Source organism: Vipera ursinii (assembly GCF_947247035.1).
Source record: "Vipera ursinii genome assembly, chromosome: 7".
In the NCBI taxonomy this organism is placed as follows: Eukaryota; Metazoa; Chordata; class Lepidosauria; order Squamata; family Viperidae; genus Vipera; species Vipera ursinii.
This window is the reverse complement of record NC_139521.1, coordinates 61,835,525-61,861,623: the sequence shown is the minus strand read 5'-3', so window position 1 is coordinate 61,861,623 and position 26,099 is coordinate 61,835,525. Positions and strand designations below refer to the sequence as shown.

At 35.9% G+C, this 26,099-nt stretch overlaps 1 protein-coding gene across 4 annotated transcripts in view; it reads left to right on the top strand.

The window, feature by feature from the left end:
* Positions 1 to 26,099, top strand: part of PDLIM5 (PDZ and LIM domain 5) — a 140,415-nt gene that overhangs the window by 30,599 nt on the left and 83,717 nt on the right. For all 4 annotated transcript variants that reach the window (XM_083367836.1, XM_083367833.1, XM_083367834.1 and 1 more), the window contains exon 3: positions 4,605 to 4,756. In XM_083367836.1, coding sequence (XP_083223962.1) covers positions 4,605 to 4,756 — 152 coding nt within the window. The remainder of the gene's footprint in view (positions 1 to 4,604; positions 4,757 to 26,099) is intronic.

Genomic DNA, 26,099 nt, shown 5'->3' with positions numbered 1-26,099 from the left:
CCGGCCACATGACCACAGAGACGTCCTCGGACAAACGCTGGCTCTTCGGCTTTGAAACAGAGATGACCACCGTCCCCTAGAGTCGGAAACGACTAGCACACATGTGCGGGGGAACCTTTACCTTTACCTATTGGCAGTGAGCTTTGACTCACAAACACACAATTACTAATTGTTCCATTAGCTTCAGGTATACCCAAAATACTTTCTTGGGGATAATTGTCCCCAGTTCATGAGCCACTGGCTTACAAGAAAAGAGTTGAAAGACTGGTGATGAAATTGAATCCACTGATTTGACTAGCTGTCCCTTTCTTATCAGGTTAGAAGAGGATACATGAGAAATAGAGAGTGGGTTCCCTATAAATAGCATTTGGCCGAGTTTGCAGTATCTTCCATAAACCATTCCAAATCAGACATTGAGCATCTACCCTGCCAAAAAGCAGCATGTGCTCACTAAAAGGAACAAACTGATAGCAGTAAATCTGAATGTGTTGTCATATGAACTTAGCCATCTCTTGTGTATTTAGTGGTGTGATCGACACGATCATGTGAATGAGTTACTTTACGTATCCCACAGTTTTCAAATAATATTTAATTGGGCATAATATTTAATTGTTTTTTAACTTTTGTACTTCGTTTTTAATATTTATTGCCCTGTACACCGCCCTGAGTCCTTTGGGAGAAGGGCGGTATAAAAAATAATAAATAAATAAATAAATAAATAAATAAATAAATAAATAAATAAAATGGTTTAAAGTCAGTGTTCTTCAAAAGCACAGAATCAGTGAGATTCATTTCAGACAGAAGGGGAAAATAACAGTACCAAAGACCCAGCAGAAAATACTGTTAATCTGCTGCTTGAAGGTACGATTAAATGTAATGAACCTAAGGTATATAAATGTAATGGACCTAAAACAGTGGAATTTCAGGAAATTTATCTTGAATATCACAGCGGTCCAGCAGTAGAAATAATTATCGAATGATTAGGGCAACCTTTGGTAGAGGTTTTCAGAAACAAGTCAGTTGATGTTTTGACCTTGGACGTCTTGAATTAAATAATGGGAATCCCTTTTTTTCCCCCAGTTCTATCAATTCCTTTTAAGGTTGATAGCAACTAGACAAAGCTTATCTGATTAATTAAATACAAGCCACCAAAATATTAACAAATAACAAGGAGCATTGGATTAAGGCATACAAATCATTTGCACAATTATGACCATCATTTTCCTGTATTTTCCTATTGTTGACATCTCTTGGTTAATTGGATAATTTGAGGCTGAATGAATTGGTGGTAAGGGACGCGGTGGCTCAGTGGGTTAGGACGCTGAGCTTGTCGATCGGAAGGTCGGCAGTTTGGCGGGTCGAATCCCGAGTGCCGTGTAGCAGAGTGAGCGCCTGTTACTCGTCCCAGCTTCTGCCAACCTAGCAGTTCGAAAGCATGTAAAAATGCAAGTAGAAAAATAGGGACCACTATGGTGGGAAGGTAACAGCATTCTGTGCGCCTTTGGCGTCTAGTCATGCCGGCCACATGACCACGGAGACGTCCTCGGACAAGCACTGGCTCTTCGGCTTTGAAACGGAGATGAGCACTGGCCCCTAGAGTCGGAAACGACTAGCATGCATGTGCGGGGGAACCTTTAGCTTTACCTTTTTAAATTGGTGCTATGAATTCAAGTTCACCTTCCTTATGAAAAAACAGCAATAAGCCCTGAATGGCATGGAGAAACTGGATGTAGAAAAGGATTTTCTCACCTTTACAGAATTCAAATGGCATAGACTTGGAGGTTTGTGGACACATAATGATTCTAGGCTAAGTCCTCCCTTGACTTCACCCCCAGGCTTTGTCTGCTCTTCTCCTACAGCTTGGCTATTTTATATATTTGTGCACTAAAATGGAATGGTAGAAAGCCTGCTTAGTTTTTTCTTACATAAAAGAAAGTATTCAGGCATGTGATGCAAACTGATTTAAATCAGCTTGGCAACACATCTTTTCTGATTATGGTTTGATTTTTATTTGGAGTCTGGACCAAGTATAAAAACACACTCTTTGGATAAGTTAATGGATTTGTTAATGCCAAAATATGAACCATTCAGATATTTTATTAGCATGCATTTGGATGTACTAATGTTGTAAGTAAATAAAAAATATTTCAGTGTGACTGGACATACGTGACATTCCTGTGGCCTGTATTCTATGTAATTCAGGTTAGTTTGCTGTCTAGAGCTTTCCAGTGGCATCATGAGTTGGAGCCCAGAAATGCAGAAAGAAGAACTTTTAAGAAAAAAAATGAATTTAATTTATAATCATGGATAAAGTACAAGTACATTGGCAAAATAAAGACTTGGAACCCAACATGAATCATTATTACATGAATGGTAGCTAAAACAACAGATATAATTGTTGAACAATTGAACATCTTTTTTTCAAAACAAAGATAAAAGAGTTTTATTTGAACAGGATACAATGATTACATTCTCACCAGGAGCTCCTGTGTCTCATTATGGCACTATAATGTTTTTAAGTAAACAAAAAACACATGAACCATGCTTGAAATTAGATAGGATAGTAGCCCATGCATGATATAGTAGGAAATAATCCCACATTGGCAGTCTACATGGAAAGGATAGTCTGGTTTTTTTCAAGTTTTCCTTTCATTTAAAGTTTTTGCATTGTGACGCCATTCATTTATTTGCTGCTTGGACTTGCACTATTTCATTACTTAGCCAAAGAGCCTGTAGTATTGTCTGCAGATGTGAATAGTTTGATTAGAATCTTTCATGTTAATATTCATGCTGCATAGAAGGCTGCTTTCTAACTTTTATAATAAATTATTATGTTATATTGGCGATCATTAACTTTTCTTTCTTGTGTTAGAAGGCTTTACTCAAATCCCAAAATTAATTCAGTTTGTCCAGTTTACTGTTGGATTGCAGGTGCATATAAGCTCCTGTAAATAAATAATATATATACGTTTTGTGCTGTCTGAAATTGCAAGTTCTAAGTAGTGGGAAATACCATTTTTCTCACTCTGTCTGGTTTGAATGAAAAGAATTAAAATAACTGCATTTTTTTGTACTGTACAAATATAAGAACATGAGAAGATCAACTCAAGATCAAAGGAAACAAGTATTTGAAATTGGACATTTAATTTAGATTTATTGTCAAAGAGATTTAGTTTTATACTTAGGATTTTGATACCAACTAAATGAACTGTTAAATGAAATAACAATTTTATCTGGCTTATATCCTAAGATAAGTAAACTTAAAGGAATTTACAAAGGAATGCTTGCATTTCCTCAGCTATTCTTGTTCTATCTATAAATCTTCTCTTGAAAGTTACCTTTTGGAAGAAATATTGTGTCTGTAAATACCCTTAATAGAGGAGAAGATACATGTCCAAAATCAGACTTGAAGTTTTATAATTAGTTGGCTGAAGAAAATAAGGATGTTTTTGCACTTTTTCTTTCCCCAATGCTCCAATCGGATCCTCCTCAAATGTTGGTTCAGTTCAAAGACCTCCATGGAGAAAGCATTACAAGATACAGTAATTATCTTCTGTGAGTTAATTCACAACTTAATAGCCAATTTCTACATGCAAGCTGAAAACATTTGGACTCCTTGGACCTTTTCTTAAACAACTAAGTTTGAGTTGTCTAATTGGAATTTTTCCTGAACCCAGTGCAAAATAACTTGTATTTCTGTTTATTTATTTGACATGCAAGTCCCGCAATGTTATGTTGTGCTATATCAAATCTTGTGATAATTATTTGATTACTATGATCAAATTGCACTTTATTTTATTCTGTGATATATTTTGTACATCAACTGTAATTAATAAATATGGGCATTTTTCGTCTCTGGAAATCTACTACTGTGATCCTGATGGCATAGGGTTGACTTTTCTTAGGATATTCATGAAGTTGTGAGTACCCACAGTAATAGACCTGCATAAGCAAGATGGTTGGGCTTGCAACAAGTTATATGTTTGCCTCCTAGTTCTACTTATTGTTCTAAGACAAGGATTGTTTACTAAAATATCTTCTATAAATTTGTAATTGAAACTTAGTAACTAGGGTATGGTTTTCATTAGAAAATTATGCCAAGATTATTAGTCCTTAAAATGTATGCAAATGCATTTTGTATTGAGTGATGTGTGATAGACGAACTATGGCTTATTTATAACCCATAGTTGATTAGTTTAACATAGTAAATTAAGTAAACCAAGCTATACCATGTGTTATGGAAACCACAGTGGCTGGTTAAACCAAATAACCTTAGCTAGAACTTAATAGATTAGGTTTTGATTTAATACAACATTGGAACCTGGTTGACTTCATTTACTGTTCACCCCAACGTAAGAGGATCTTATTTTTTTTCATTCCATTTTATATCCCGCCCTTCTCCGAAGACTCAGGGCGGCTTACAAGCTTATGCCTTATCTTATGCCTTTTCTACAGAGTAGATTCGCTGAAGAAAATACTGTAAAAATACAGTATTCTTATCAAAGTTTATTTCACTTTGAAATGTTGTAATTCTTCTTGTTGGCTCTAATGACTCCATTCTCAGAATGAAAATGAGTAATACTTACATTACTATGATTTTGCAGTTGAGCGATGGAGGCAAAGCAGCTAATGCAAACGTCGGAATAGGTGATGTGGTCCTTAGCATTGATGGGATAAGTGCAGAAAGTATGACTCATCTGGAAGCACAAAACAGAATAAAGACCTGCTCGGGTAATCTGGTTATGAATCTGCAAAGGTAATTATCATGATTGTTGGCATTACCGTGACTATTATTGAATAACATTACCTTAGAAGAAAAAAGTATGCATTCTTCTTTCCCGGAATGCCTATGCTTTTTTTCTAACCTTGATTGTACCCTTCATTTGTAATGATGACAGCTTTGTATGGCACTATCAATTTATTATTTAAAAAACAATGGGACAGTTGTATGGTGCAAAATTGCAAGCACCTATGTTATACCACTTGCATCTATTTCCCAATCCTTCTATGAAGAACTAAAATGTTATCTAACCTAGCTTTATTCATAACAACTCTTTAAAACGTATTTTGTTAAATCATATATCCATTGCTCCCTTTTTAGCTTACTATGAAGAAATATATTTTTAGCATATTGTAAAAAAATAAGATTGGTAAACATAGACTCCTTTAAAATATTCTGCTTCCAAGTCTACCGGTATGTGTGACAACTATGAGAAAGCCTTCAATTGTACTCTTATTAGTTTTCTTCAAAATTCCTTTCTGTATTTTTAGCCAATGATTAGGTTCTGTCTGTTAAGGAGTAGTAGTAGAATGCATTCCTTAAATACAGAATTTAAATCAATACTCTAAATGAAAGCTCAATGTTTAATACTGTATGAGATCTCATCATTAGGACTTGAATAATAGTATGAATAGATGCAATGAAGTGAATTATACATCCCAGGGACACTACAAACTATATCTTTGGGAGTGTTTATTCCCAGAAGTTTTCTTTCCACCCCATTGATAATAAAGGATTACACAAAATAAAGCACACTCAAGAAGGAAATAAATCCACTGCAATATTTTTCCAAGAAAATCAAATGGACATTCATAATGAAGAAATGTCAACCTGACACTAGGTGAAGTCTTCATTCAGAAAGTATCCATCAAGTTCCTGGGGAGAACAGTATGTATCACTCTTAGGCTGCGACTTGATTAAAGTTGAAAGAATGTTCATCTTCTGATATGTCAAGAAGCAGAAATAAAGTTTGATGATGTTGCAAACATACACATGTTACTAGTATGTGAAACTAGTATGTAGTACTAGAACTAGTACTAGGTGGAACCATGACCCAGGACAAACCTGATGTTGCCAGAGCAGAAATGTCAAGACAGAGACATTCTGGGAATCAGTGAATTGAAATAAATTTCAAATCCACTGCAGACAAGAAAAATATAGGAGAAATGAGGTAATTATCATTATATATATAAGTGACAGAGTCAGTGCTCAGATATATTAGAATGATTAAAAAGAACGATAGCATGATCTCAAAAAATTTAGAATGATCTCAAATTTGATTCCAAGGCAAGCCAATCAGGTATCATGCTGATTCAAGTCTTGTGTTGCACCTCCAGATGTGAGGAAGTAGAAGTTGAACTGTTCTATAGCAACTTGTCAACACCAAACCCCCAAAACACCACAGCATGTTCATTATATGAGACTGGATGCTAAAGTTAGAACTGAAGTAGCATCTGAAATAATGGAAACATTACGTTTCTATGTATAAGTGAAGCAGGACACAGGCTAATAGTTGTGCCAAGAAAATGTAATATTTATAGCAAATACTTTTTCCCCAACAGCCTAAAGCTTGAATTGATGTACCACATCAACAGATGGATGACACCAAAATAAAATTCATTATGTACCCTGCAAGAAAAATGGAAGAGTTTTATTAAGTCAGCAAAAACAAGATTTAGTACTGCCTGTGGTTCATATCACACCACTAGATCTTATTTTTTTGCTCCTTGAAAAGATATTTTTAAGTTGTAATTTTGCAAGGAGTTTTTGATATCAGGCTTCTTGAAAAATTACAACTTGAAGAAAATTGTCAAACCAACATGATATGATGGTTTCCCTATGAAAATGTGTTGAAGGTAATAAATTTATAGGCTGAGGTTTTAAAGTGAAGCAAACCAAAATTCCAGGCATGCAAAAAGGAAAAGAAGTGAAATGGCTGTTTGCTGATAGGTTAAAAGTATTCTGCCTCTTTCAAATGAAAAGCAAAAGGCGACAAGGGATGTGTGTCAAAACAAATTCATATTCAATACATTGTATAAAATGCTGAGTTTCAGAGAGGAACACGAAAGCGCAAGGTAAATGAGCAATAGAAAAATATGAAGGATCAGAAGTTTGTTAAAGAAAATTACAGAAATCAAGGAGATATCTTATGGAAAGATGGGAACAGTAAAAGACAAATATTTAGGAAGAAGATAGAAAGAAGAAGTGGTATGAATATATGAAAGAACTGTAGAAAAATGACAGATTTTAGAAAGTGAAATTAAATGGACCCTAGAAAGTGATGCTAACAATTGTCGTGATTTTATTAAACACTGATCAAATTGTTTAAAGTCTTTCAAAATGGTGCAGTTACAGTGCTACAGCTGATTCGTACGGTGTTCAAACTAGAGCAATGGTCAGGGATTGGAAAAGAACAATTTAAATCTCAATACCAAGTATGGTCTCTGCTAAAAAATATAAAACAATTGTACCTAATCTGGATGTTGTAGGACAGAGCTCAAGAGTGTACAGTGCAGACAACACAATGATGCAAACTGTCAGATGCTATATTCATAAAAATACAGAGAAGGGAAATCCGAATAGAAATGTGTTCATTATTTACTGATTATACAAACACTTACATAGATCACTACATATTGGATAGCCCTTAAAAACCTGGTTTACTAGATCACTTTGTTTGCCTATTGAAAAATCTACAGGATGACCAGGAAGCATCAACTGGAAAAAAGAACAACTAAATTTTTCGAAATAGGGAAACACTGTATACTGTCCCCTTGTTCAGTTAACATAAAAGGTTCCCCTGCACGTGCATGCTAGTCGTTTCCGACTCTAGGCGCCGAAGAGCCAGCGCTTGTCCAAGGACGTCTCCGTGGTCATGTGGCCGGCATGACTAGATGCCAAAGGCGCACGGAACGCTGTTACCTTCCCACCGGAGTGGTCCCTATTTTTCTACTTGCATTTTTACGTGCTTTCGAACTGCTAGGTTGGCAGAAGCTGGGACGAGTAACAGGTGCTCACTCTGTTACGCGGCACTCGGGATTTGACCCGCCAAACTGCCGACCTTCTGATCGACAAGCTCAGCATCCTAACCCACTATGCAGACTATATGATGAGAAATGCTTGAGTAGAAGAAACGGCAATTGGAATTCAATTGTCGGGAGAGCAACTTCAGGTAGGCTGGAAGTGAAGGAAGCCTAAGGAATCTCTGGTTGAAGATAAGAGAGTACAAAAATTGGTCTGATGTTCAATATTTAAAAAAAACCTAAGATTCATCAGATAAATAATAGGATCATTTGATCAAAAGTAATAATTGATCTCTTGAATCTATAGCCAAAGTTTGTGTTGATCTGAAGCATGATTAAAACAGAGATTCCATATGGCAGTTCTTTGTATGAATCAATTATACAATGAATTACATATCAATTATTTAACTAGTCAACTAGAATTCAGGCTGTCAAATATATACCTCACCAGAAGTATCTTCTGAAGCTAATAGATCATCTTTTGAAGTTAGTATTTTCAAGAAGTATCCTATGAAATTAGCACCTTAGAGATTTTTTTCCTCTAGCATCAGGTACTTGATTCCTGAAAAACCCATTATCGCAACAAATAATCTTTATGGAGGAGTTTTAAACACGTTCTTTCTGCTTTATTTCAATCGTTGTAAGAATCCATTCAGTCTTCAATAATGAAGGATTTGCCAACCCCAAAATAAATGAATTCAACTCCATTCATTACATGTGATGCCCACTGAGATTTGCAAGTGGAATTGAATTTCTGCTGAAAGCTAACTTATGGATATCTAAGAAGTGCAGTGGAATAATGTTGATTAATATAGGGACAGAAACAGCAAAAACTAGATTTTAGTTTTTATTTGATGACCAGTTTACAAACCCTTGGAGGTTTTTCTTACACTAACTTGATAGAAAATGAGTCAGTGTTTCAGCCCCCATGCAGGATGTGACTCACTAGTGACTGCCACCTTGCAGATGGAGCAAAGATTCTACAGGATTAGGCTGGTAAAGATCAAATGAAGAGTCCTTGGAACCAGACATGGCATTTTAGCTTTGTTTAAGAGGGAATGTTTTCTTATGGTCTTATGCCAGTTTCCAATACTACATTTTCCATCTGTTTTTAATCCTTTTTGCATCTGAGAAACATTTGACAATACATTTTTGTAGCTGTGCCTATGCATTGGTTTTCTGCCATCACAGATAGAAAGTAAATGCTTTGAGCAACTTTTACAAACCCAAGTAATTCAGAGTATGCTGGACTGTGAGGAGGCCTTAAATATTATTGACTATTCATAGACTATGATTCATTTCATCAGACGCACATATATTTTTATAGTGCAGTATGGTTTTTTTTTGTCAATTATATTTTTTGAAGAGTTCATTAAAATTATTCTACATGTAAGCTGTGTTTGTTGCCGTATTTCATTTTTCACTGATCCTGATTGCATTTTTATACATTTATTATAATTATGTACTAAATTTATACCACAAAAGCCTAACTTTTGAACAATATTAAATAAAGAGATAGATGTCACTTTATTCTATTTTATTCCAACCTATTCCTATCTTACATTTTAGCTTCATGCTTTAGTTTATTAAACAAATAATATTCTGGGAGGAGGGGGGTTGTCCTAGAGATATAGTTTACAGTGGTAACAATAGCGACAATATTCTGTATTCTTTTAGCCTATGTTTAATGTTTTGTCTTTTTTTTCTTTCCAAAGTTTGTTAGTTGTTTTTCCTCTGTACTACTCTTTCACTGTAATAAAATTGACTGACTATAAGCTTTTACCATATCTCAAGGTTTTTGCTGGAATAAGCTATATTATTGATCACTTTCACAGTAAGACTCATTTACTAATTTGCAATTTGTGCTTGCATTGATTTTTTAAAATGCGATGCCCGTAATTAAAAATACATGGGATTTACAATTACACCATCAAATTATTTACATTTCATTTATTACTTCTATTTAATCCAAGATGTGCATTCCTAATTTGTAGCATAAATGCTCTGTTAGAATTGAGCCAGATTTACAAGATAAGTAGAAAGCACATCGTGGGATATCAGACTAATGAACAAACTTTAACTTTTGTTCTTATACTTTCTGTGGGTTGATCTCGTCTGTAACAGCCAATCCAGAATGCCTGCTTTGCCTCAATATCTTTTGGTTAATTGAAAGGTGGGTGGCTATTTTAAATAAATAAAATAGTTTTAAGTGATTTTATATGTTTTTTTAATTTTTGATTGATAGCCGCCCAGAGTTGGTTAAAAAATGGATGGCTAAATAAATATTTTAAATAAATAGATTTAAGTGATATTTATTTATTTATTTATTTATTTATTTATTTATTTATTTATTTATTTATTTATTTATGGTATATTATAAGCATCAGTATATTTAAATATTGATAAAATATTGAATTCTGCAAAATGAATTAAATTATTAGGAACCCTCTTTTTCTAATAGTTTACTATTAACCAAGTTTCTCTAAGTTTCTACTTCACTTTTAATTACAACATTCTGTGCCAATTTCTGTTTAAAAGTTTTATATTTCTAATAACAAAATGCTGCCTGAGAAAAATAAAGTACACAGTCTCATATAAAACTATACAACTGGAAATCACACAGTTTACTGTAAATAACCTTTTAAATTTTGTATTGAAAGACTTTGAGAAGTAATTGTCTTTTATCATCACAGAAAAGTACAGAACATTTCTTTAGTCCAGAACGAGTTTGAATTCAAAACAATTTCTATGCTCAAAACTTTCAAGATTGTTTTGCATTCAAAATCATGCGCTTGGTATTGAAACAGTTTGAATTCAAAACATTTTGTATTACATCGGTGAATGGGCTCATGCTAATTGCTACTTGATAATTTCAAGAAAAACCAATAGTCTTAATTTTCAGATATTTTTAATGTGAATATACTTACCTGCGAAAGAGAAAATTGCTTAAACTGCAGATTTGCACATGACTGCAGACCTAAAAAATTATAAGAAAAATAAAACCTGTAACTAGAAGTTGCTAGTTCATCAGATGAATATATTTTTGTTGACATCCTTAAGCACGTATTGTTGGATAAGTTCTAATTTTACCATTTTAAACCACAATTTCAGATAGATTGTTTTTTTAACCTTTTGTTCTACGAAACGTGTCTAATAGCATTTTTATTAGCATTAAGATTGTGTCAAGTATTGAGCACAGCACAGCCTAATAAATATTGGCTGGCAAGATGAGAACAACGTTGAAAGTTCCAATATAGTTTGAGTTAAGAATAGATTTTTGATGGTAGGAAATGGCAGCCAGGGTATTCTGCTAAATTTACTTGGAAAAGCCGATTTAAATACTCACTTGCAAAATTGTATAGCTTGTTTTGTTCATGTATCCTGAAACATATGCACTATATTTAATGTTGTGAACAGGCCTAAGCATCTTTCATAGCATTCCAGCTTCCCTAGTGGCATTGTAGCATTTTGCTCTCAGGTTTTTGATTTTCCTTTTTCAATGAAAGTTTGATGTTTTCTTTTGTTTCACATAAGAACATATGGAAACCAGATGCTCCTCTGGGGGTAAAGTTTCAGTGATTTAACACAACTTAAATAAATTAAGTTGGTAAGCTACTAAGAAAAATATAAGTGGAATGTGGTTTTGGAATCAGTTGAATAAGGATGAATCTCAACCACTTTTTTCCCCCCTGTTCCAAACATTAACCAGAAGGATAGATAATTATTCTTATACAGGTAGTCCTCAACCACAATCACAATTGGGACCAGAATTTCCATTGCTAAGCAAGGCAGTACTTAAGTGAGTCATGCTCAATTTTACAATCTTTTTGGGGGGTTTGGCCAGGGTTAAACAAATCATTGCAGTTATTAATCTGGCTTCCCCCATTGACTTTGCTTTGTCAGAAACCTGCTGGAAAGGTCTCAAATGGTGATCGCATGATCCTGGGATACTCAACCATTGTAAATGCATGCCAGTTGCCAAATGCCCAAATTTGGATCATGTGACTGGCGATGCTGCAATGGTGGTAAGTTTGAGGATATGTTGTAAGTCACCCTTTTCAGAGCCGTTGTAACTTTGAAGAGTCATTAAATGAATGGTTTGTAAGTTGAGGACTACCTGTATTTGTCCTTTTTTAAATTCTGTGTTTACCTTTTTTGTGGATGTTGAGAAAATGTTACGTTGATTTTGGTTGTTTTTAAAATGTTAAATAAGATAGATGTATGAAATTATGCATGGTTTGTCAGAATTGGATAATGAGCACTTTTCTTATTTTTTTTATAGTGATAGAGGTCAAATGTTCGAAGTTTTAGCTCAATCGAAACAAAATATATGATACAGCAAAATTATAAGCTGCAGGATATGTTTCCAAAAATGTGGTAATCACTCTACATTTGGAACATTTTGAAGAGGATGAAAAAAAATGTAGAATAAAAGTTGGAAGGGCCAAAAGTCATGCTGGTTAGACTGTGTATATCTTTGTTTGAAATATTGGAAACCTGCTTTCTGTTTTAAGGGGCTCCCCAAACAGTTTAGAATAACAATTACTGGGTTCAGTATAAAAATACACAAGACTAAAAGAAATGGAGAATTGGAGGGTATACAGCCAACATAGCAAATAATTCTTCACTGCTTTTTGTGGCAGAACAGTTGGCTTTGAATTAATCACACACACACATGCACGTGCACATATACACAACCCATCAGTTGTTACTTTCAGTTGTCCATGCTAAGGAACAGCAGTTGGACATAGTTAGCCTTTGACTTCTTGCCCTGCTTGAAAGCGTTTTTTAAGCATCAAATTGGTTCAGGGTTTCCCTATGCGAAATAAGACAAATGGTAGGCCTTTTGGTCTGTTTTTAAGTTTGTGTCCCTTTTGTATAACATTTATAAACATTTTCTGTGGAGCTTGGCAAAGAAAACAAATCAAACATGATTACAGTACTGTGGAAGCAATTCAGTTGAAGCGATGCCTGCAAAACGCTCCTTAGATTGGGGCTGAAAGGCAGATTACCCTGTCCCATATTTGGGTAGACCGGGTGCTCTGTCAGACACTTAATCTTTCCTCCCTGGTTTCAGCTGACAAAAAAGCGAAGAGAACCTGTGGCCTAGAGGTTAATACAGCTGCCTAATATGCAAGCAGCCCAGGTTTGAATCTCAGAAGGGCATGGCTAGTTGATGAGAGCTAAATAGCTTGAAATAGCTATACTAGTCTCCCATTAACTCTATGTCAGTAAAATTTAACGTATATTTTATCTATCTATCTATCTCTATCTGTATATCTGTCTATTCTCTGGTCAGAATAAAAAAAAATCTTAATTTGAACAATAGTTACTATTGTTGCTATCTCAGTAATAGCTTGTATATTTTCTATTTCATTGAGTATATTTGTATATTTTCACTAAGTGATTTAGGTTTTTTCCATTTTCTCCATTTCATGGAGAAGTAAAGGGGAAAAAAGTTTTACATTGTGAAACTTCCTTACTTGTACCACCCAGTTTTCTAATGAAACAAGGCTGAAATATGAATTGCCATATTTCTCATATAATGGTGGTGTTTTTTATTGTTTGTCATTGTTGAGGGGTCTCTTTAGGAAATTTTACTTCCGCAATTAGAATTGGAATTTAATGAAATGTCTTTCATTTGAGTTGATCTGTAGCCATTGGGCATACAAATTGGATTGCAGTGTTGTTTTGTGAGAATGCGCACTGATTAGCATGCTCCTGCAGCTGAATGAAAAAAAATACCTGTGCACAATACACATATAGCACATACATGCTGTATTTCATTTTGGTAGAATAGAGAATTGCATAAAAGTTACTTACCAGATAATTGTGTTACTCTAACCCTAACTTTTTCGCATATTCGACTAAGGATATCACTTGGAAATTGGATAGCAGAACCTCTGCTAATCAAGACTTTGAATAGAAAATATGTGATAATCATCATTTTCCAATTACTTAAATATCTTCAGTTTCCAAATGAAGGCATGCTTGATTCTCTTTTTGGAAGCGAGTCCCAGTCATATCATAGCTCCTCTGAAGTACTTCCCTTCATGGTAAAATAAATGTAACATTCTCATATTTGTCAGGAAATAATAATAATAATAATAATAATAATAATAATAATAATAATAATAATAATAATAATAATAATAATAATAAATGTAACATTCTCATATTTGTCAGGAATTAATAATAATAATAATAACAACAACAATAATAATAGTAATAATTTATATTCATGCCAGTGATTCCTCTAGATTATAATTCCTACTATTTTCTTTAGTTCCTATCTTGAGTACTGCAGAGTTGCCTCACAGTAACATTTTGTGATTTGTCTTCATGTATTTACTACTGTTCTGCTTGGAAAATATAGTCTCAATTTAGAATTATAATTCAATATTTATATGTTGTACCCAGCCAAGTAGCAGTCAGATGGTAGCACTGAGCCATCCTTGGTTGATCTCAAAAACCCAAGTAGGTTGAGCCCAATTACTACTTGGATGAGAGACTGGCCGAGAAATTCTAGGCATGTAAACTTAAATAAAAAGTTGAAAAAACATGACAAGTAAGACAAAGGCAACCTACTTTTGAACTAATTCCAAGAAAACGATATAGAGTCAGCAGGAGTCGCTTTATATTCTCATTATTCACTGTAAATAATTTGGGTTCCATGGTTGATAATATACTGTTGGATAGAATTGACCCTGTTTACTCTTTCTCCCCCATATTCCTTATCATTATTTGTGTAATTTGGATAAATTCCAGTTGATGTAAATTGAGTAGATTCCAGATGATGAGCTTTTGTTAATATATGAACAGTATTTATTTTGCTGATTTTTAAATCCATCCTCCCATTAAGATTTTGGGCAGATATGGGACTTTAATATGCCAAGTGACTTTTAATAACTGTGCACTGATGATGTTTGATACCATTCTTAAAGCCAGCAGAATGGCCAATGAGAGGACCTGCTTGGTGAAGACTTATTTAAAGATGAAGGACATTTCGCCGCCCCCCCCCAAAATCAATAGGTGATTGTTTTCAAAGTGGAGAAACACTTAGCTCCGTTGCACTGGAGGGTCAGCGAGAACCGCAGTTATAAATCATCTATCTTTTTTCTCTTCCCCCCCCATCAGAAGTCCATTAATGCCCCATTTTCAATTCACAGATGATGGGAAATGCAAGGTGAAATTTGGGAATTGAACCAGGGAACGGTGGGGTGGGGGGAGCAGTGTCGCTAAATTTGACACTGGGTTTCATTTGGAATTTTATTTTATTTTACTGCATTAGTGAAAATGCACTCCCGGCCTTAATTGGGGTCAGTCCCTAGCCAAATGCTTGCAAGAGATTTAGTGCTGGATCCAGTCAGGCTTGATTTAGCCTAAGCTGAATATGAAGAAGGCTTTCGTGGGGTGGAAAAGTAATCAGTTGTTCTCCGGGTCTTGACTGCGAATAGGCAACATGCCTTGCGTACAGTCACTCATGCGCTCGTGACCTCTCGTCTGGAGTACTGTAATGCTCTCTACATGGGGCTGCCCTTGAAGATCACTCGGAGGCTCCAACTGGTGCAGAATGCAGCTGCGCGAGTTGTGCTGGAAGTCTCCCGATACTCCCATGTTACACCTTTGCTCCGCGAGCTGCATTGGCTGCCAGTTGCCCTCCGGGTGAGATTCAAGGTGTTGGTAATGACTTACAAAGCCCTACATGGCATGGGTCCGGATTACCTATGGCAACACCTGTGGCCGGCATCAACTTCCCTCTGTCCAGTGCGCTCCCACAGAGAGGGCCTCCTCAGGGTGCCCCCGATCAAAGAATGTTGATTGGTGGCCCCCAGGGGGAGGGTGTTCTCTGTGGGCGCACCAGACCTGTGGAACCGCTTGCAGGTTGAGCTCCAGATGGCCCCCGACCTTTGCTCCTTCCGGCGCGATCTAAAAACTTATTTATTCGAGCAATCCGACCTGGTTTGATGGGTTAGGGTTGGGGTTTTAATATGTCTTTTAATTATTGTTTTATATTTGGGCATAATATTTAATGGTTTTTTAACTTTTGTATTTCGTTTTTTATATTTATTGCCCTGTACACGGCCCTGAGTCCTTCGGGAGAAGGGCGGTATAAAAATATAATAAATAAATAAATAAATAAATTCAAGACATATGGCATCCCTGAGCTACACTGATTAATTTTAAAGGAGAGGCGCAACATTGGAGTCTCCTAAACTTTACCACCTTAGCTTAAAGCTGGCTTTAACTGGGACATCTAGTGCTACAGCTATGGCTTTCATGTTTGGTTTGGGGTTTTGTTATAGAATCCTGAACAATAGTAATGAAGATGTGACAGGATGGGAAGATGGTCCCATCCTGTAATCTAGTAATCATCTTCATGAGAGTGTGTTGCACTTGTGTGAATGCATGTTTTGTAGAAGGATTGGATAAAAGTTTAATCTTTGCAATTCTTTTGCAATCGAAGTTCATTGTTTCTAGTTTATGGTAATCTTTTGCTTTATATATTTGCTCCACTATTAAACAAGAGGTTACTTCAAAACTTAAAAAAAGAAGGAAACTACTTTACACTGAGCAACATACATGCAATACAAAGGGATTTTTATTAATGCTTCTCATATTGACTAATTAAGTCCTGCCCAAGGTTAATTTACCGAAGTATACTCAGTGATGGCACACAGCATTGTTATTTCCAAAGGGCTGGCCCTGAGAAAATCTCTGAGTATGTTATTTCTTTATTAAGTTCTTTGGAAGTGAAACTCCTGACCCATAGCTGGCAGGCAGTTTTACAATCAGGCAAAATTGTTTCCTGTTATGAAGTGAAAGGACCTTTTTCCCCCAGTAACTCTGGAATGTGGGATTAGCCATTCTGAAGCCAGCCTGTTCCTGCATTTAGGCACCAGACTTGCTGTAATGAGCCAAAGATTAATTCACTTGATGCCTGAATAGATATCTGCTTTTGTTTCTCTAATATAGTGTTTTTCAACCTTGGCAACTTTAATATGTTTGTACTTCAACTTTAAGAATTCCCCAGCCAGCTGGCTGGGGCATTCTGGGAGTTGAAGTCCCTGTACCTTAAAGTTGTCACAGTTGAGAAACGCTGCTCTAATGATAAACATTGATCTGAAATGCACCCTTTAGAACAGTTTGCCGGCCTATAGGCCGGACACATCACACGGAAGCCACGCCCTCCCCATTGCTGACAATGGCAAAACTGTCCTGATATGTTGCACGATGTCACGTGACATCGCGAGTTTGACATGTCTGCTTTAGAAGCATTGTAAGTACCACTGACATTTTTTCTCACCTCTTATTCTCTAGTTTGTTGAATTGATACATTCTTGCTAGTCAGTAATAGAAGAAATCTTACACTTCGTGGACCTCTGAAAATGTTCATTTATTTAATGTGTGTGCCATCAAATTAGTAAAACTCCTAAAAAGCTGCAATGATCAATTAAAAAAAACATCTGAAATTCAACTCTGCATCTTTTAATTAAGAACCCAAGAATATAGAAATTGAACAAGAAAATGTCTTGTTTAAGTTTTGCATCTACATTTAAAAAAAAGGCTAACATTTTCTTTCTTCTAAACTAGCCTAATGCTTTCATTGATTTTGTGAACAACATTTATCGGTGAGTCATTCTGCGTTACCTAATGCTAAAATAGAAACATTATGCAATGGCATAACCTTCAACTGCCTCAGTTTAATTAAAAGGAAAAGAGATTTAAATGTTGGTGCCTGGATCAACAACTTTACACAGCAGCACAATCATCCACGAGATGCATTTACAGCTTTGTGTCAAATTCCTCTTAGATTACATTCTGAAAGCTGTTGTTTACACTAGAATTTATAAAAGGTCAGATAGAAACTGGACATAACATAGAATCACTGAGTTGGTTAGACCATCAGATCATCTGCTTGCTCAGTGCAGGTCCCCAAAATGAAACAACAGCAACATGTGACTGTCCAGCTTCAGCAGATCCTGTAAAGGGAACCTGCCACCACCTTCAGAAATTGGTACCATTGATGAATCACTCTTTTTTAAAAAACAAGTTTGTTATTTATTAATGCTTAGTTCCGAAGATAAAATATAAAGCAAAGGAAAAAAAATTAACAAATGTCTGATATCAACAACAAAAACATGTACAATAAAAGCTCAGACATCAAATACATCATTGACAACTAACATTAAATGTATAAAAAAAATCTAACCCAGCTGAATGCTGACAAATATATATATATAAATATAATGTATTCTCTTCCCCTTACATCAGTGGCCCCCAACCTTTGGGGCACCAGGGACCGGTTCCATGGAGAGAGGTTTTTCTGTTGACCAGAGGGTGTTGTTTGCGTACTGCCTGCATCCCGCTGGTGGGGCTTTGCTTGTTTGTATGGCCTGGTTTCTGGCATACCGGAGCCCGGACCAGGGGTTGGGGATCCCTGCCTTACATAACAGGTCTATAAATAATTATAAACTTTCCCATCTGTATTTGACAAAAATAGTGTATTACACAAAAAAGATGAAAACAATCCTCGCAGTGGTCACCATATAAAGAAATAATGTCCCGAACTGTTTTTCAATTGGTTTGTCACTGTTAACATTAGTATTTTTTTAACAATCAGAATTGTCTTCCTCTGATTTAGTGTTCCATTTATGCCTGTGTATGATGTCTCCTCAGATACTTAATTCCAAGCAATCTGGTTTCTTCAGCCCATCCTAATGGGAATCAAAGCTCTGCAAGTCTATCCCTTGCTTTTCATATGTAGGAAATCAGATGGTGAAATTATTTATATCACCTTTAGGGAACTGATCAGGGTAACCATTTCTGCTCATTTCTATAGAAACAGACATGTACAGAAAATAGGTGTTCACAGTGCTTTTTTTCTACTCACACATGTCATACAATCCGCCTTGCCTACCCTACAAGGTTCCATCCAAAAAAGGTGCCGGAACTCCGTTCTGAGCGTTCTATGACAAAAAAAGCCCTGGGTGTTCAGGCTTCTGAGCCACCTAGAATTAACCCTAGATTTAAGAAGAAAGCCATATTAATTTGTGGTAGCCACTATTCAGGCAGGGTCTGGTAGAGTCCTTTACAACTCAAACATTTATTAAAAGGCATAAAGTTTCATGGATCACAGCTCACTTTACCAGATGCAGTAACTAGTGATTGGGACAACATGTAGACTTAAAAATTAATTTCTGATTCTCAAATATTTGACAATGAAATTAATAATAATAATAATAATAACAATAATAATAATAATAATAATAATAATAATAATAATAATAATAATAATAATAATAATAATTTTATTTGTATACCGCCCTTCTCCCGAAGGACTCAGGGCGGTGAACAGGGCAATACATGTTAAAAGACAAGAGTACAAAAATTAAAAGAGATTAAACAAGATGCCCAAAAACTATAACAATAAGTTAAAATACATAAAAAGCAATAAAACCCAAACCCATCACCCATCAGGCCAGGCCGGCTTGTTCGAACAGGTAGGTCTTTAGATCGCGCCGGAAGGAGCGAAGGTCGGGCGCCATTCAGAGCTCAACCGGAAGATGATTACATAAATCCAGCACGCCCACAGAGAACGCCCTCCCCCTGGGGGCCACCAGTCGACATTCTTTGACCGGTGGCACCCTGAGGAGGCCCTCTCTGTGGGAGCGCACTGGGCAGAGGGAAGTTGATGCCGGCCGCAGGTGCTCCCTGAGGTATTCCGGACCCATGCCATGAAGGGCTTTGTAGGTCATTACCAGCACCTTGAATCTCACATGGAAGACAACTGGAAGCCAATGCAGCTCGCGGAGCAGGGGTGTAACATGGGAGTATCGGGAAACTCCCAACACAACTTTCGCGGCTGCATTCTGTACCAGTTGGAGCCTCCGAGTGGTCCTCAAGGGCAGCCCCATGTAGAGAGTGTTGCAGTAGTCCAAATGAGAGGTCACGAGCGCATGAGTGACCATACACAAGGCATCCCGGTCTAGATAGGGCCGCAACTGGTGCACCAGGCGAACCTGGGCGAAGGCCCCCTTAGTCACATTTACTATATGGTCTTCTAAAGAAAGCTGTGAATCTAGGAGGACTCCCAAGTTGCGAGCCCTATCTACAGGGGGTAATAACTCACCCCCCATAGAAAGAGATTGCTTGCCTTACTGAGTATTAGGTTCAGACATGAAAATTTTGAGGATAAGGAGACTTTGGTCTGAATCCACTGGTGCATTCAGAAACAATTTCAGGAGTCAGTATATTCTAAATAAAGATATTGCTCAGTAGCCTGAAATATGCCCGCTCTGTTGTAAAACTAAAGATCCTGTTATGGCTGTACTCTCAATGACAGGATTTAAAAGTATAAATTTCTTGTCAGTTCAGCTGGAAAATGTGTTTACTTTGGTTACAGCCCAGCAAGTACTTTTTTAAATGTAGATATTTCATAACACACAAGTCCACAAATAAAGTTTGCAGTTCTCCTCTTCTTAACTTAATATTTATGCATTTTCCTAATGCCTTTTTTTAAGCTAAAAAGCTCATAAATCCAGGTTATAGTGCTTTGAAAGATATTTACTTCTATGCCATCTGCTTCTAGTCTACCTTGGCTAATGTTGAAGACCTAAGCAGGGTTAGTTGTGGTTAGAACTTGAAATACCAGGAAAGCCAGGAAAACTAGGAAATAAAGAAATAAAATACTGAAAGCAAACAATTTCTTTATTGTTACTATGGAAAATACACGGATGTGTCCATGAAATCATCTGATCTCAAGCCGATGAGACTTTTCTGCAAGTAGATAAATCTTTGTGTGGGTGGACTAAACGGATATAAATTGTTTCTGCAAGTGAACAGAGAATTAAAATGCCCCAGAGGATGCTGAATTCTCTTTTTCTTTTGCTAATTTTCAGAGACAGCTGAGCTTTTCAAACTGAATGCATAAACGCATTGTTTTTCTAGCCAGTTGTAGCTTTTATCTGTTATCAGAAATTTGTCTGTTTGGCATGTTGCAAGATAGGCGTGGCTCAGACTATGGCCAATGATTCATTTGTAGGTGTGGATTTTATTCAGACACACAATTTTCAGTTGAACAAAATCTTAAAAGCTACAGTTTGAAATGTTCTACTTTGTAAGCTCCTCACTTGCTATCCCTAAATTCTATATCCCTGTCCCGTTAAGAGGTCTTCAGTAATCCATATGGCCTTATGTCTAGCATTTTTTGCTGTTAATCCATGGAAAGCTTGAAGAAACAGAAAGAATTCAGTCTCTGATATTCAGGTAGAGCTCGATTTTTAATACTTCCTTTAGTGACCAGTGGCACTGAAAAAAGTCACTTAGGACTGTTTTTCACAATTACGACCATTGCAGCATCCCCATGATCACATGATCAAAATTTAAATGCTTGGCAACTGACTCGTATTTATGACGGTTGCAGTATCCCAGGATCATGTGATCACCTTTTACGACCATCTGGCAAGCACAGTCGATGGGGAGGCCAGATTCATTTAACAACCGTGTTACTAACTTAACAGCTGCAGTGATTCGCTTAACAACTGTGGCAGAAAAGGTCGTAAAATGGGATAAAATTCACTTAGCAAATGTCTCACTTAGCAGCAGAAAAATTGGGCTCAATTGTGGTAATTAATCAAGGACTATCTGTGTAGCATTAATTGACCACTATTGTTTGTGAATACTTTAAACTGTACCAAATCAACTTTCACTCCACCCTTTGTCCTCAGTTAGTGATGTTCTCACTTAGGAAGAATTTCCACCTAATTCATAGTTTCTGATAGAGAATGCAGATGATTAGTTGGCTTAGTTGATTTGCTAGATAGCATTCAGAACATGGCACTATTGTCCTTGTACATTTATTTTAAGCTCAGCTTGTTTGGATATGGAGAAGATGACAAAGGGAAACAATGTAAGTTTGGCTAGCATTTATCATAACTTCTTAAAATAATACGGATGACTTGGTGCATGAGCTCTGGTGACATTTAGTCTTGCTGGCATTCTTTTTTCCCCTTTTAAATAGTTAGTTGGTATCACAAATAACATTGAAGTTAAATTACATGTTCTTTGAACTAGGAAACAATATATTTTTATCCAGATTGGATATCTTTATGAATGTGTTTAATCCCTAGACGTTGATGGTATGTATGTCAGAGAAGACAATTTACAGTCAAGAATGTCCTACAGTGTCATAAATGGATATAGTTATGGACAGGTTTTACCTATAGCCTTACTGTGAGGCAGCCAGAGTAGTTGAGGCATGGAAAGTACAATGAAATAGCAACAGATTTTACTATGAATTAGAAGTATAGAAGCAATTCAAGAATGAATTAAATTTCTAAGAGAGCAGGGGATCAGGAAATTGAATGACCTTATTTTACTAATACAGATAACTGAATTAGAGTAACCTTTTCTTAAACATATTTGATGAGTGAGCAGCAGTTCCCTACTATGGATTATGATCACTTAGTATCACTTAGTTGATTAGTGCAATTTTAAATTTAAATTTAATGTCATTAAATCAAGTTAAATAAATACTTTTAATGTTACTCCTTACACATTTCATAGATTCCCATTTCCAGTACATAAAAGATGACAGATTCAAAGTTTTAAGGAATTTTCCTGAGACAAAGCCTGCACCCTGCCCTACACATTCTCGTCACCACCCTTACTCCCCTGAGTAACAGCTACCTCAAACTGAACTTGACTCTTGGTGATTACATCAGCTTGGTTGGTGGATGGTTTTTTTCCCCTCCCAAGTTTGTGCTATTGCCTTTTTATCATTTTACTCCTTTGCCTGTAGTGCTGGGATTCCTAAGTGGTTACCATGTCCTAATCATGTCTGACCCTGCTTAGCCTTTTGGAGTTCAGTCAAGGTTGACTATTTGCTGCCACTTGATGAGGCCCTCTAACTAATAACTGGGATCAGAGCCTGCATCCTTCTCAATTGTGCAAATAAAGAGAAATTGATATTGAAGATAAATTCTTCTAGAGGGGCATATTTAATGTATATTTGCCTTTTATGTTCTCAGTCTAGTGATGACTAAAAATAGATTTTTTTTGTTAGTAGCGGCTAGAGAGCAAGCTTCTAGCAGCAACTTTTCCCCATGATCAAAAGGGAGTCAACTGTAGTCTTCCCCATGATGATATATACTTTAAATATATTAGATAGTACATACGTTTACTAAACACTAAATATATATGAATAAAATTGCACTATTTGCATGTTCTTTCTTTAAATACCCCATGATAGTAACAGTTTCTAAAACAAATCACACACAACTCCCAAGAATATTGAAGGAAGGCAATTAAGACTGGTTTTTCTGCAGTATACAGACCAGGGATTCTATTGATAAGTTTCCCGTATGTTTAAGTAACATAATATTTGCAAGAGATACGGTGACAAATTGGACTTTGGGCTGAACAAAGGAAAGATTTAAAAGAACTTGAGGGTCCTTGAATATAAGACAGAAGTTTTTGATGTGGGGAAATTGTAATCCCTGTCCTCGTTGTATATTGCTTTCAAAGCATTCTCAGATCTTCGATTTTTGCATAGTCAGATATATGAGACATTCTTAGGTGGGGGAAGCGTTAATATCTATATCAAATCTGGTATGGAGCCAGGATTTTCACAGTGACCTTTTAGTAGCAGTGTTTCATTATAAAGAAATAACCCTTCAGTGGGGCTATTTGTCTGGAAAACTGTAAGGGAAGAAACTGGTTATCCTTAGAAGAAGCAGTCTGTTTTTATTATCTCCTTTTTGTATCACAAAACCTAGGAAGATGTAGAGATCAGAGAAAGTCACTTAGTGGATTTTTATTTTTTGTTGTTAAATTTTACCATTCTAATTTAATCAGATGTTTTATTTGTAAATAAGTTTGCTATTTTGGATACTTTTGTAAGCCACCTGACATCTATGGAATGAAGCAGAGTAAAAAAACTTAACAATAAATAAATTCTACCTTTTCTAATTCTAAAGTTTGTTTTGCGTGTGAAACAAGATTAACTTCATAAACCAGTAGTCATGTTATACCCACTAATTGAACTTCCCTGAGTGTAAATTTTATTCCAGGCTAATTACAGAAACCTGCCTACTTCTAATGTCTTCCATAGCCTAAATGCACCCTATAAATATGCCAGGGAGAAAAAAGAAACCTGTGGTGGTTTCTTGGAGTTAAATATGTTTGTAATATCAGTAGACAGCTCAAATGCCTTTTTTAAAGCACTATCCTTCAGGGAAATTGCTTGTTTCTGCCATGTTTGGTTTGCTAGTTATTGTGCTAATTGGAAATTTTACAAGCCACAGTTTAATTTCTGGAAGTGCTTAGATCTGTAACAAATAGTTTGAAATTTGTGTTACATAAACTGATTTATTTTAAGCTTAAGGTGTTGGATAAACCTTATCACTGTGATTAATAAGTCATGAGTTGTATTCTAATATTACAGTTGCACTTTCCAATAAACATAATTAAGCAAATCATAGCTTGCTATAATTATTCACTTTGTTATTAGTTTCACTTTCTGTTTTGTCACTGGATATTTAGAAGGATGTATTTAGAAATAAAAATTATATTAGTTTCCTGGACAGAAGCATTCTTGTGAGCATTAATTAGGAAAATTATTTCCATTTTTATCTCCTATATATAGAGATGTTTGGGGGTGTGAGAATGTTCATCAGGACACACACAATATATAAATTGGTAGAGCTACTAAATATTCCACTCAGAACTGAGAATCTGCCCTTGATAGAAACAGAATTTGTTTGTGGAAACACCTAATGTTAGAATATTACTGATCCTTATTACAAGAGCTTTTTCTTTTGCTTAAATTAAAATAGTAGTTTCTACAATAGTCTTCATATTTAGTTTTCAGACAAAATAGTACAAGCCCTCTCTTGTATATGATCACCAAGGATTGCCTGTCAATTGGTTAACGTACTGCAACTACTCAACAACTCTGCACCAACAGGGTCAGTCAAAAGGCCACAGTGTACTGCCAGTGCTGAGGTTCAGCTTACTAAAAGCAGCACTGAAGACCATGGAATTCAAAGTATAAGGTCTCCAATAACCTTCTGAATACTTCATGTACCTAAACCACCTAAACTTACTATGGCCACGTAGTACACCTAGTACAGTGATCAGATCAAGAGGGAGATATGGGAGGAGGTTAAGAACTAAATAGAGATTGCAATTCATCATGAGTTTACCTTTCAGGTTTGAATTACTACGTTTAAGACTTTTTTGTCCTTACTTTGCCACTGAGGGAATGTGGCCAAGTTCATAAGCAACTAAGGAGTCATAGCCAATGTTATAACCAGTTAAGCAAATTATTCAGTTGTTAAGTGAATCACATAGTCATTAAGTGAATCCAGTTTTCCCCGTTGATTTGCCTTTTGGGAGCTGGCTAGAAAGCTCACAAAGGATGATCACATGACCTCAGGAGACTGAAATTGTAAATATATGCCGGTTACCGAGATCCTGAATTTTGATCATGTGACTGTAGGGATGCAAGGACCAGTCATAAGCCATTGTTTTCAGTGCTGTTGTAACTTCAAATGGTCATTACATGAATGGTTGCAGTTGAGAACTATCTGTTGATAAGAAAATCTGGCTTCCATGTAATAGCTGTGTTTTTTTTAACAATTATTTTTTTACTATGTGAGCAAAAATACCTGAAATCCAGTGATGGGATTCAGCCGGTTCGCACCACTTTGGCAGAAACGATAGCTAATTTTTTGTTGCCCGGGCTTAGAATGGACTTCTGGAAGCAGCATCCACAGAGAGAACTGGTTCTCATGTTTTAATCCCACCACTGCTGAAATCCAAGCTTTATGTTTCATATATAGATTTTATGTCTAGACACTTTATAAGGTTACTATGGAAGCTCCATGTTTTAGCTTGCCATAGTGATACATATGTTTTCCTCAGTAATGTAAAATATTCCTGTTGTCCTTTGAATAATTGTTCATTTGCTAGAATGGTATGTTAATTTTTATATATGTTCTTGTTGCACCATTCTGTGTAACATTTGTAATCTCCAGTTCATTATTTAATAGGGCTTCTTTTTCTGACTCCTGTTTTAATTCCAAGAATAATCTGGCACTCAATAGCTGCATTGGATTCCAACTTTCTTGTTTGATTTCAATTTACATTGTTCAATTATTAAATACTGTCCATTAATTAGTAGTGATAAGAAAATAGATGATTCTGAACAGAGTTGAGGTTGTTAAATGGTAATATGTAAAGCCTCAAATATAATATTTAACGGGGATACAAAAGTATAACATTCTCATGTG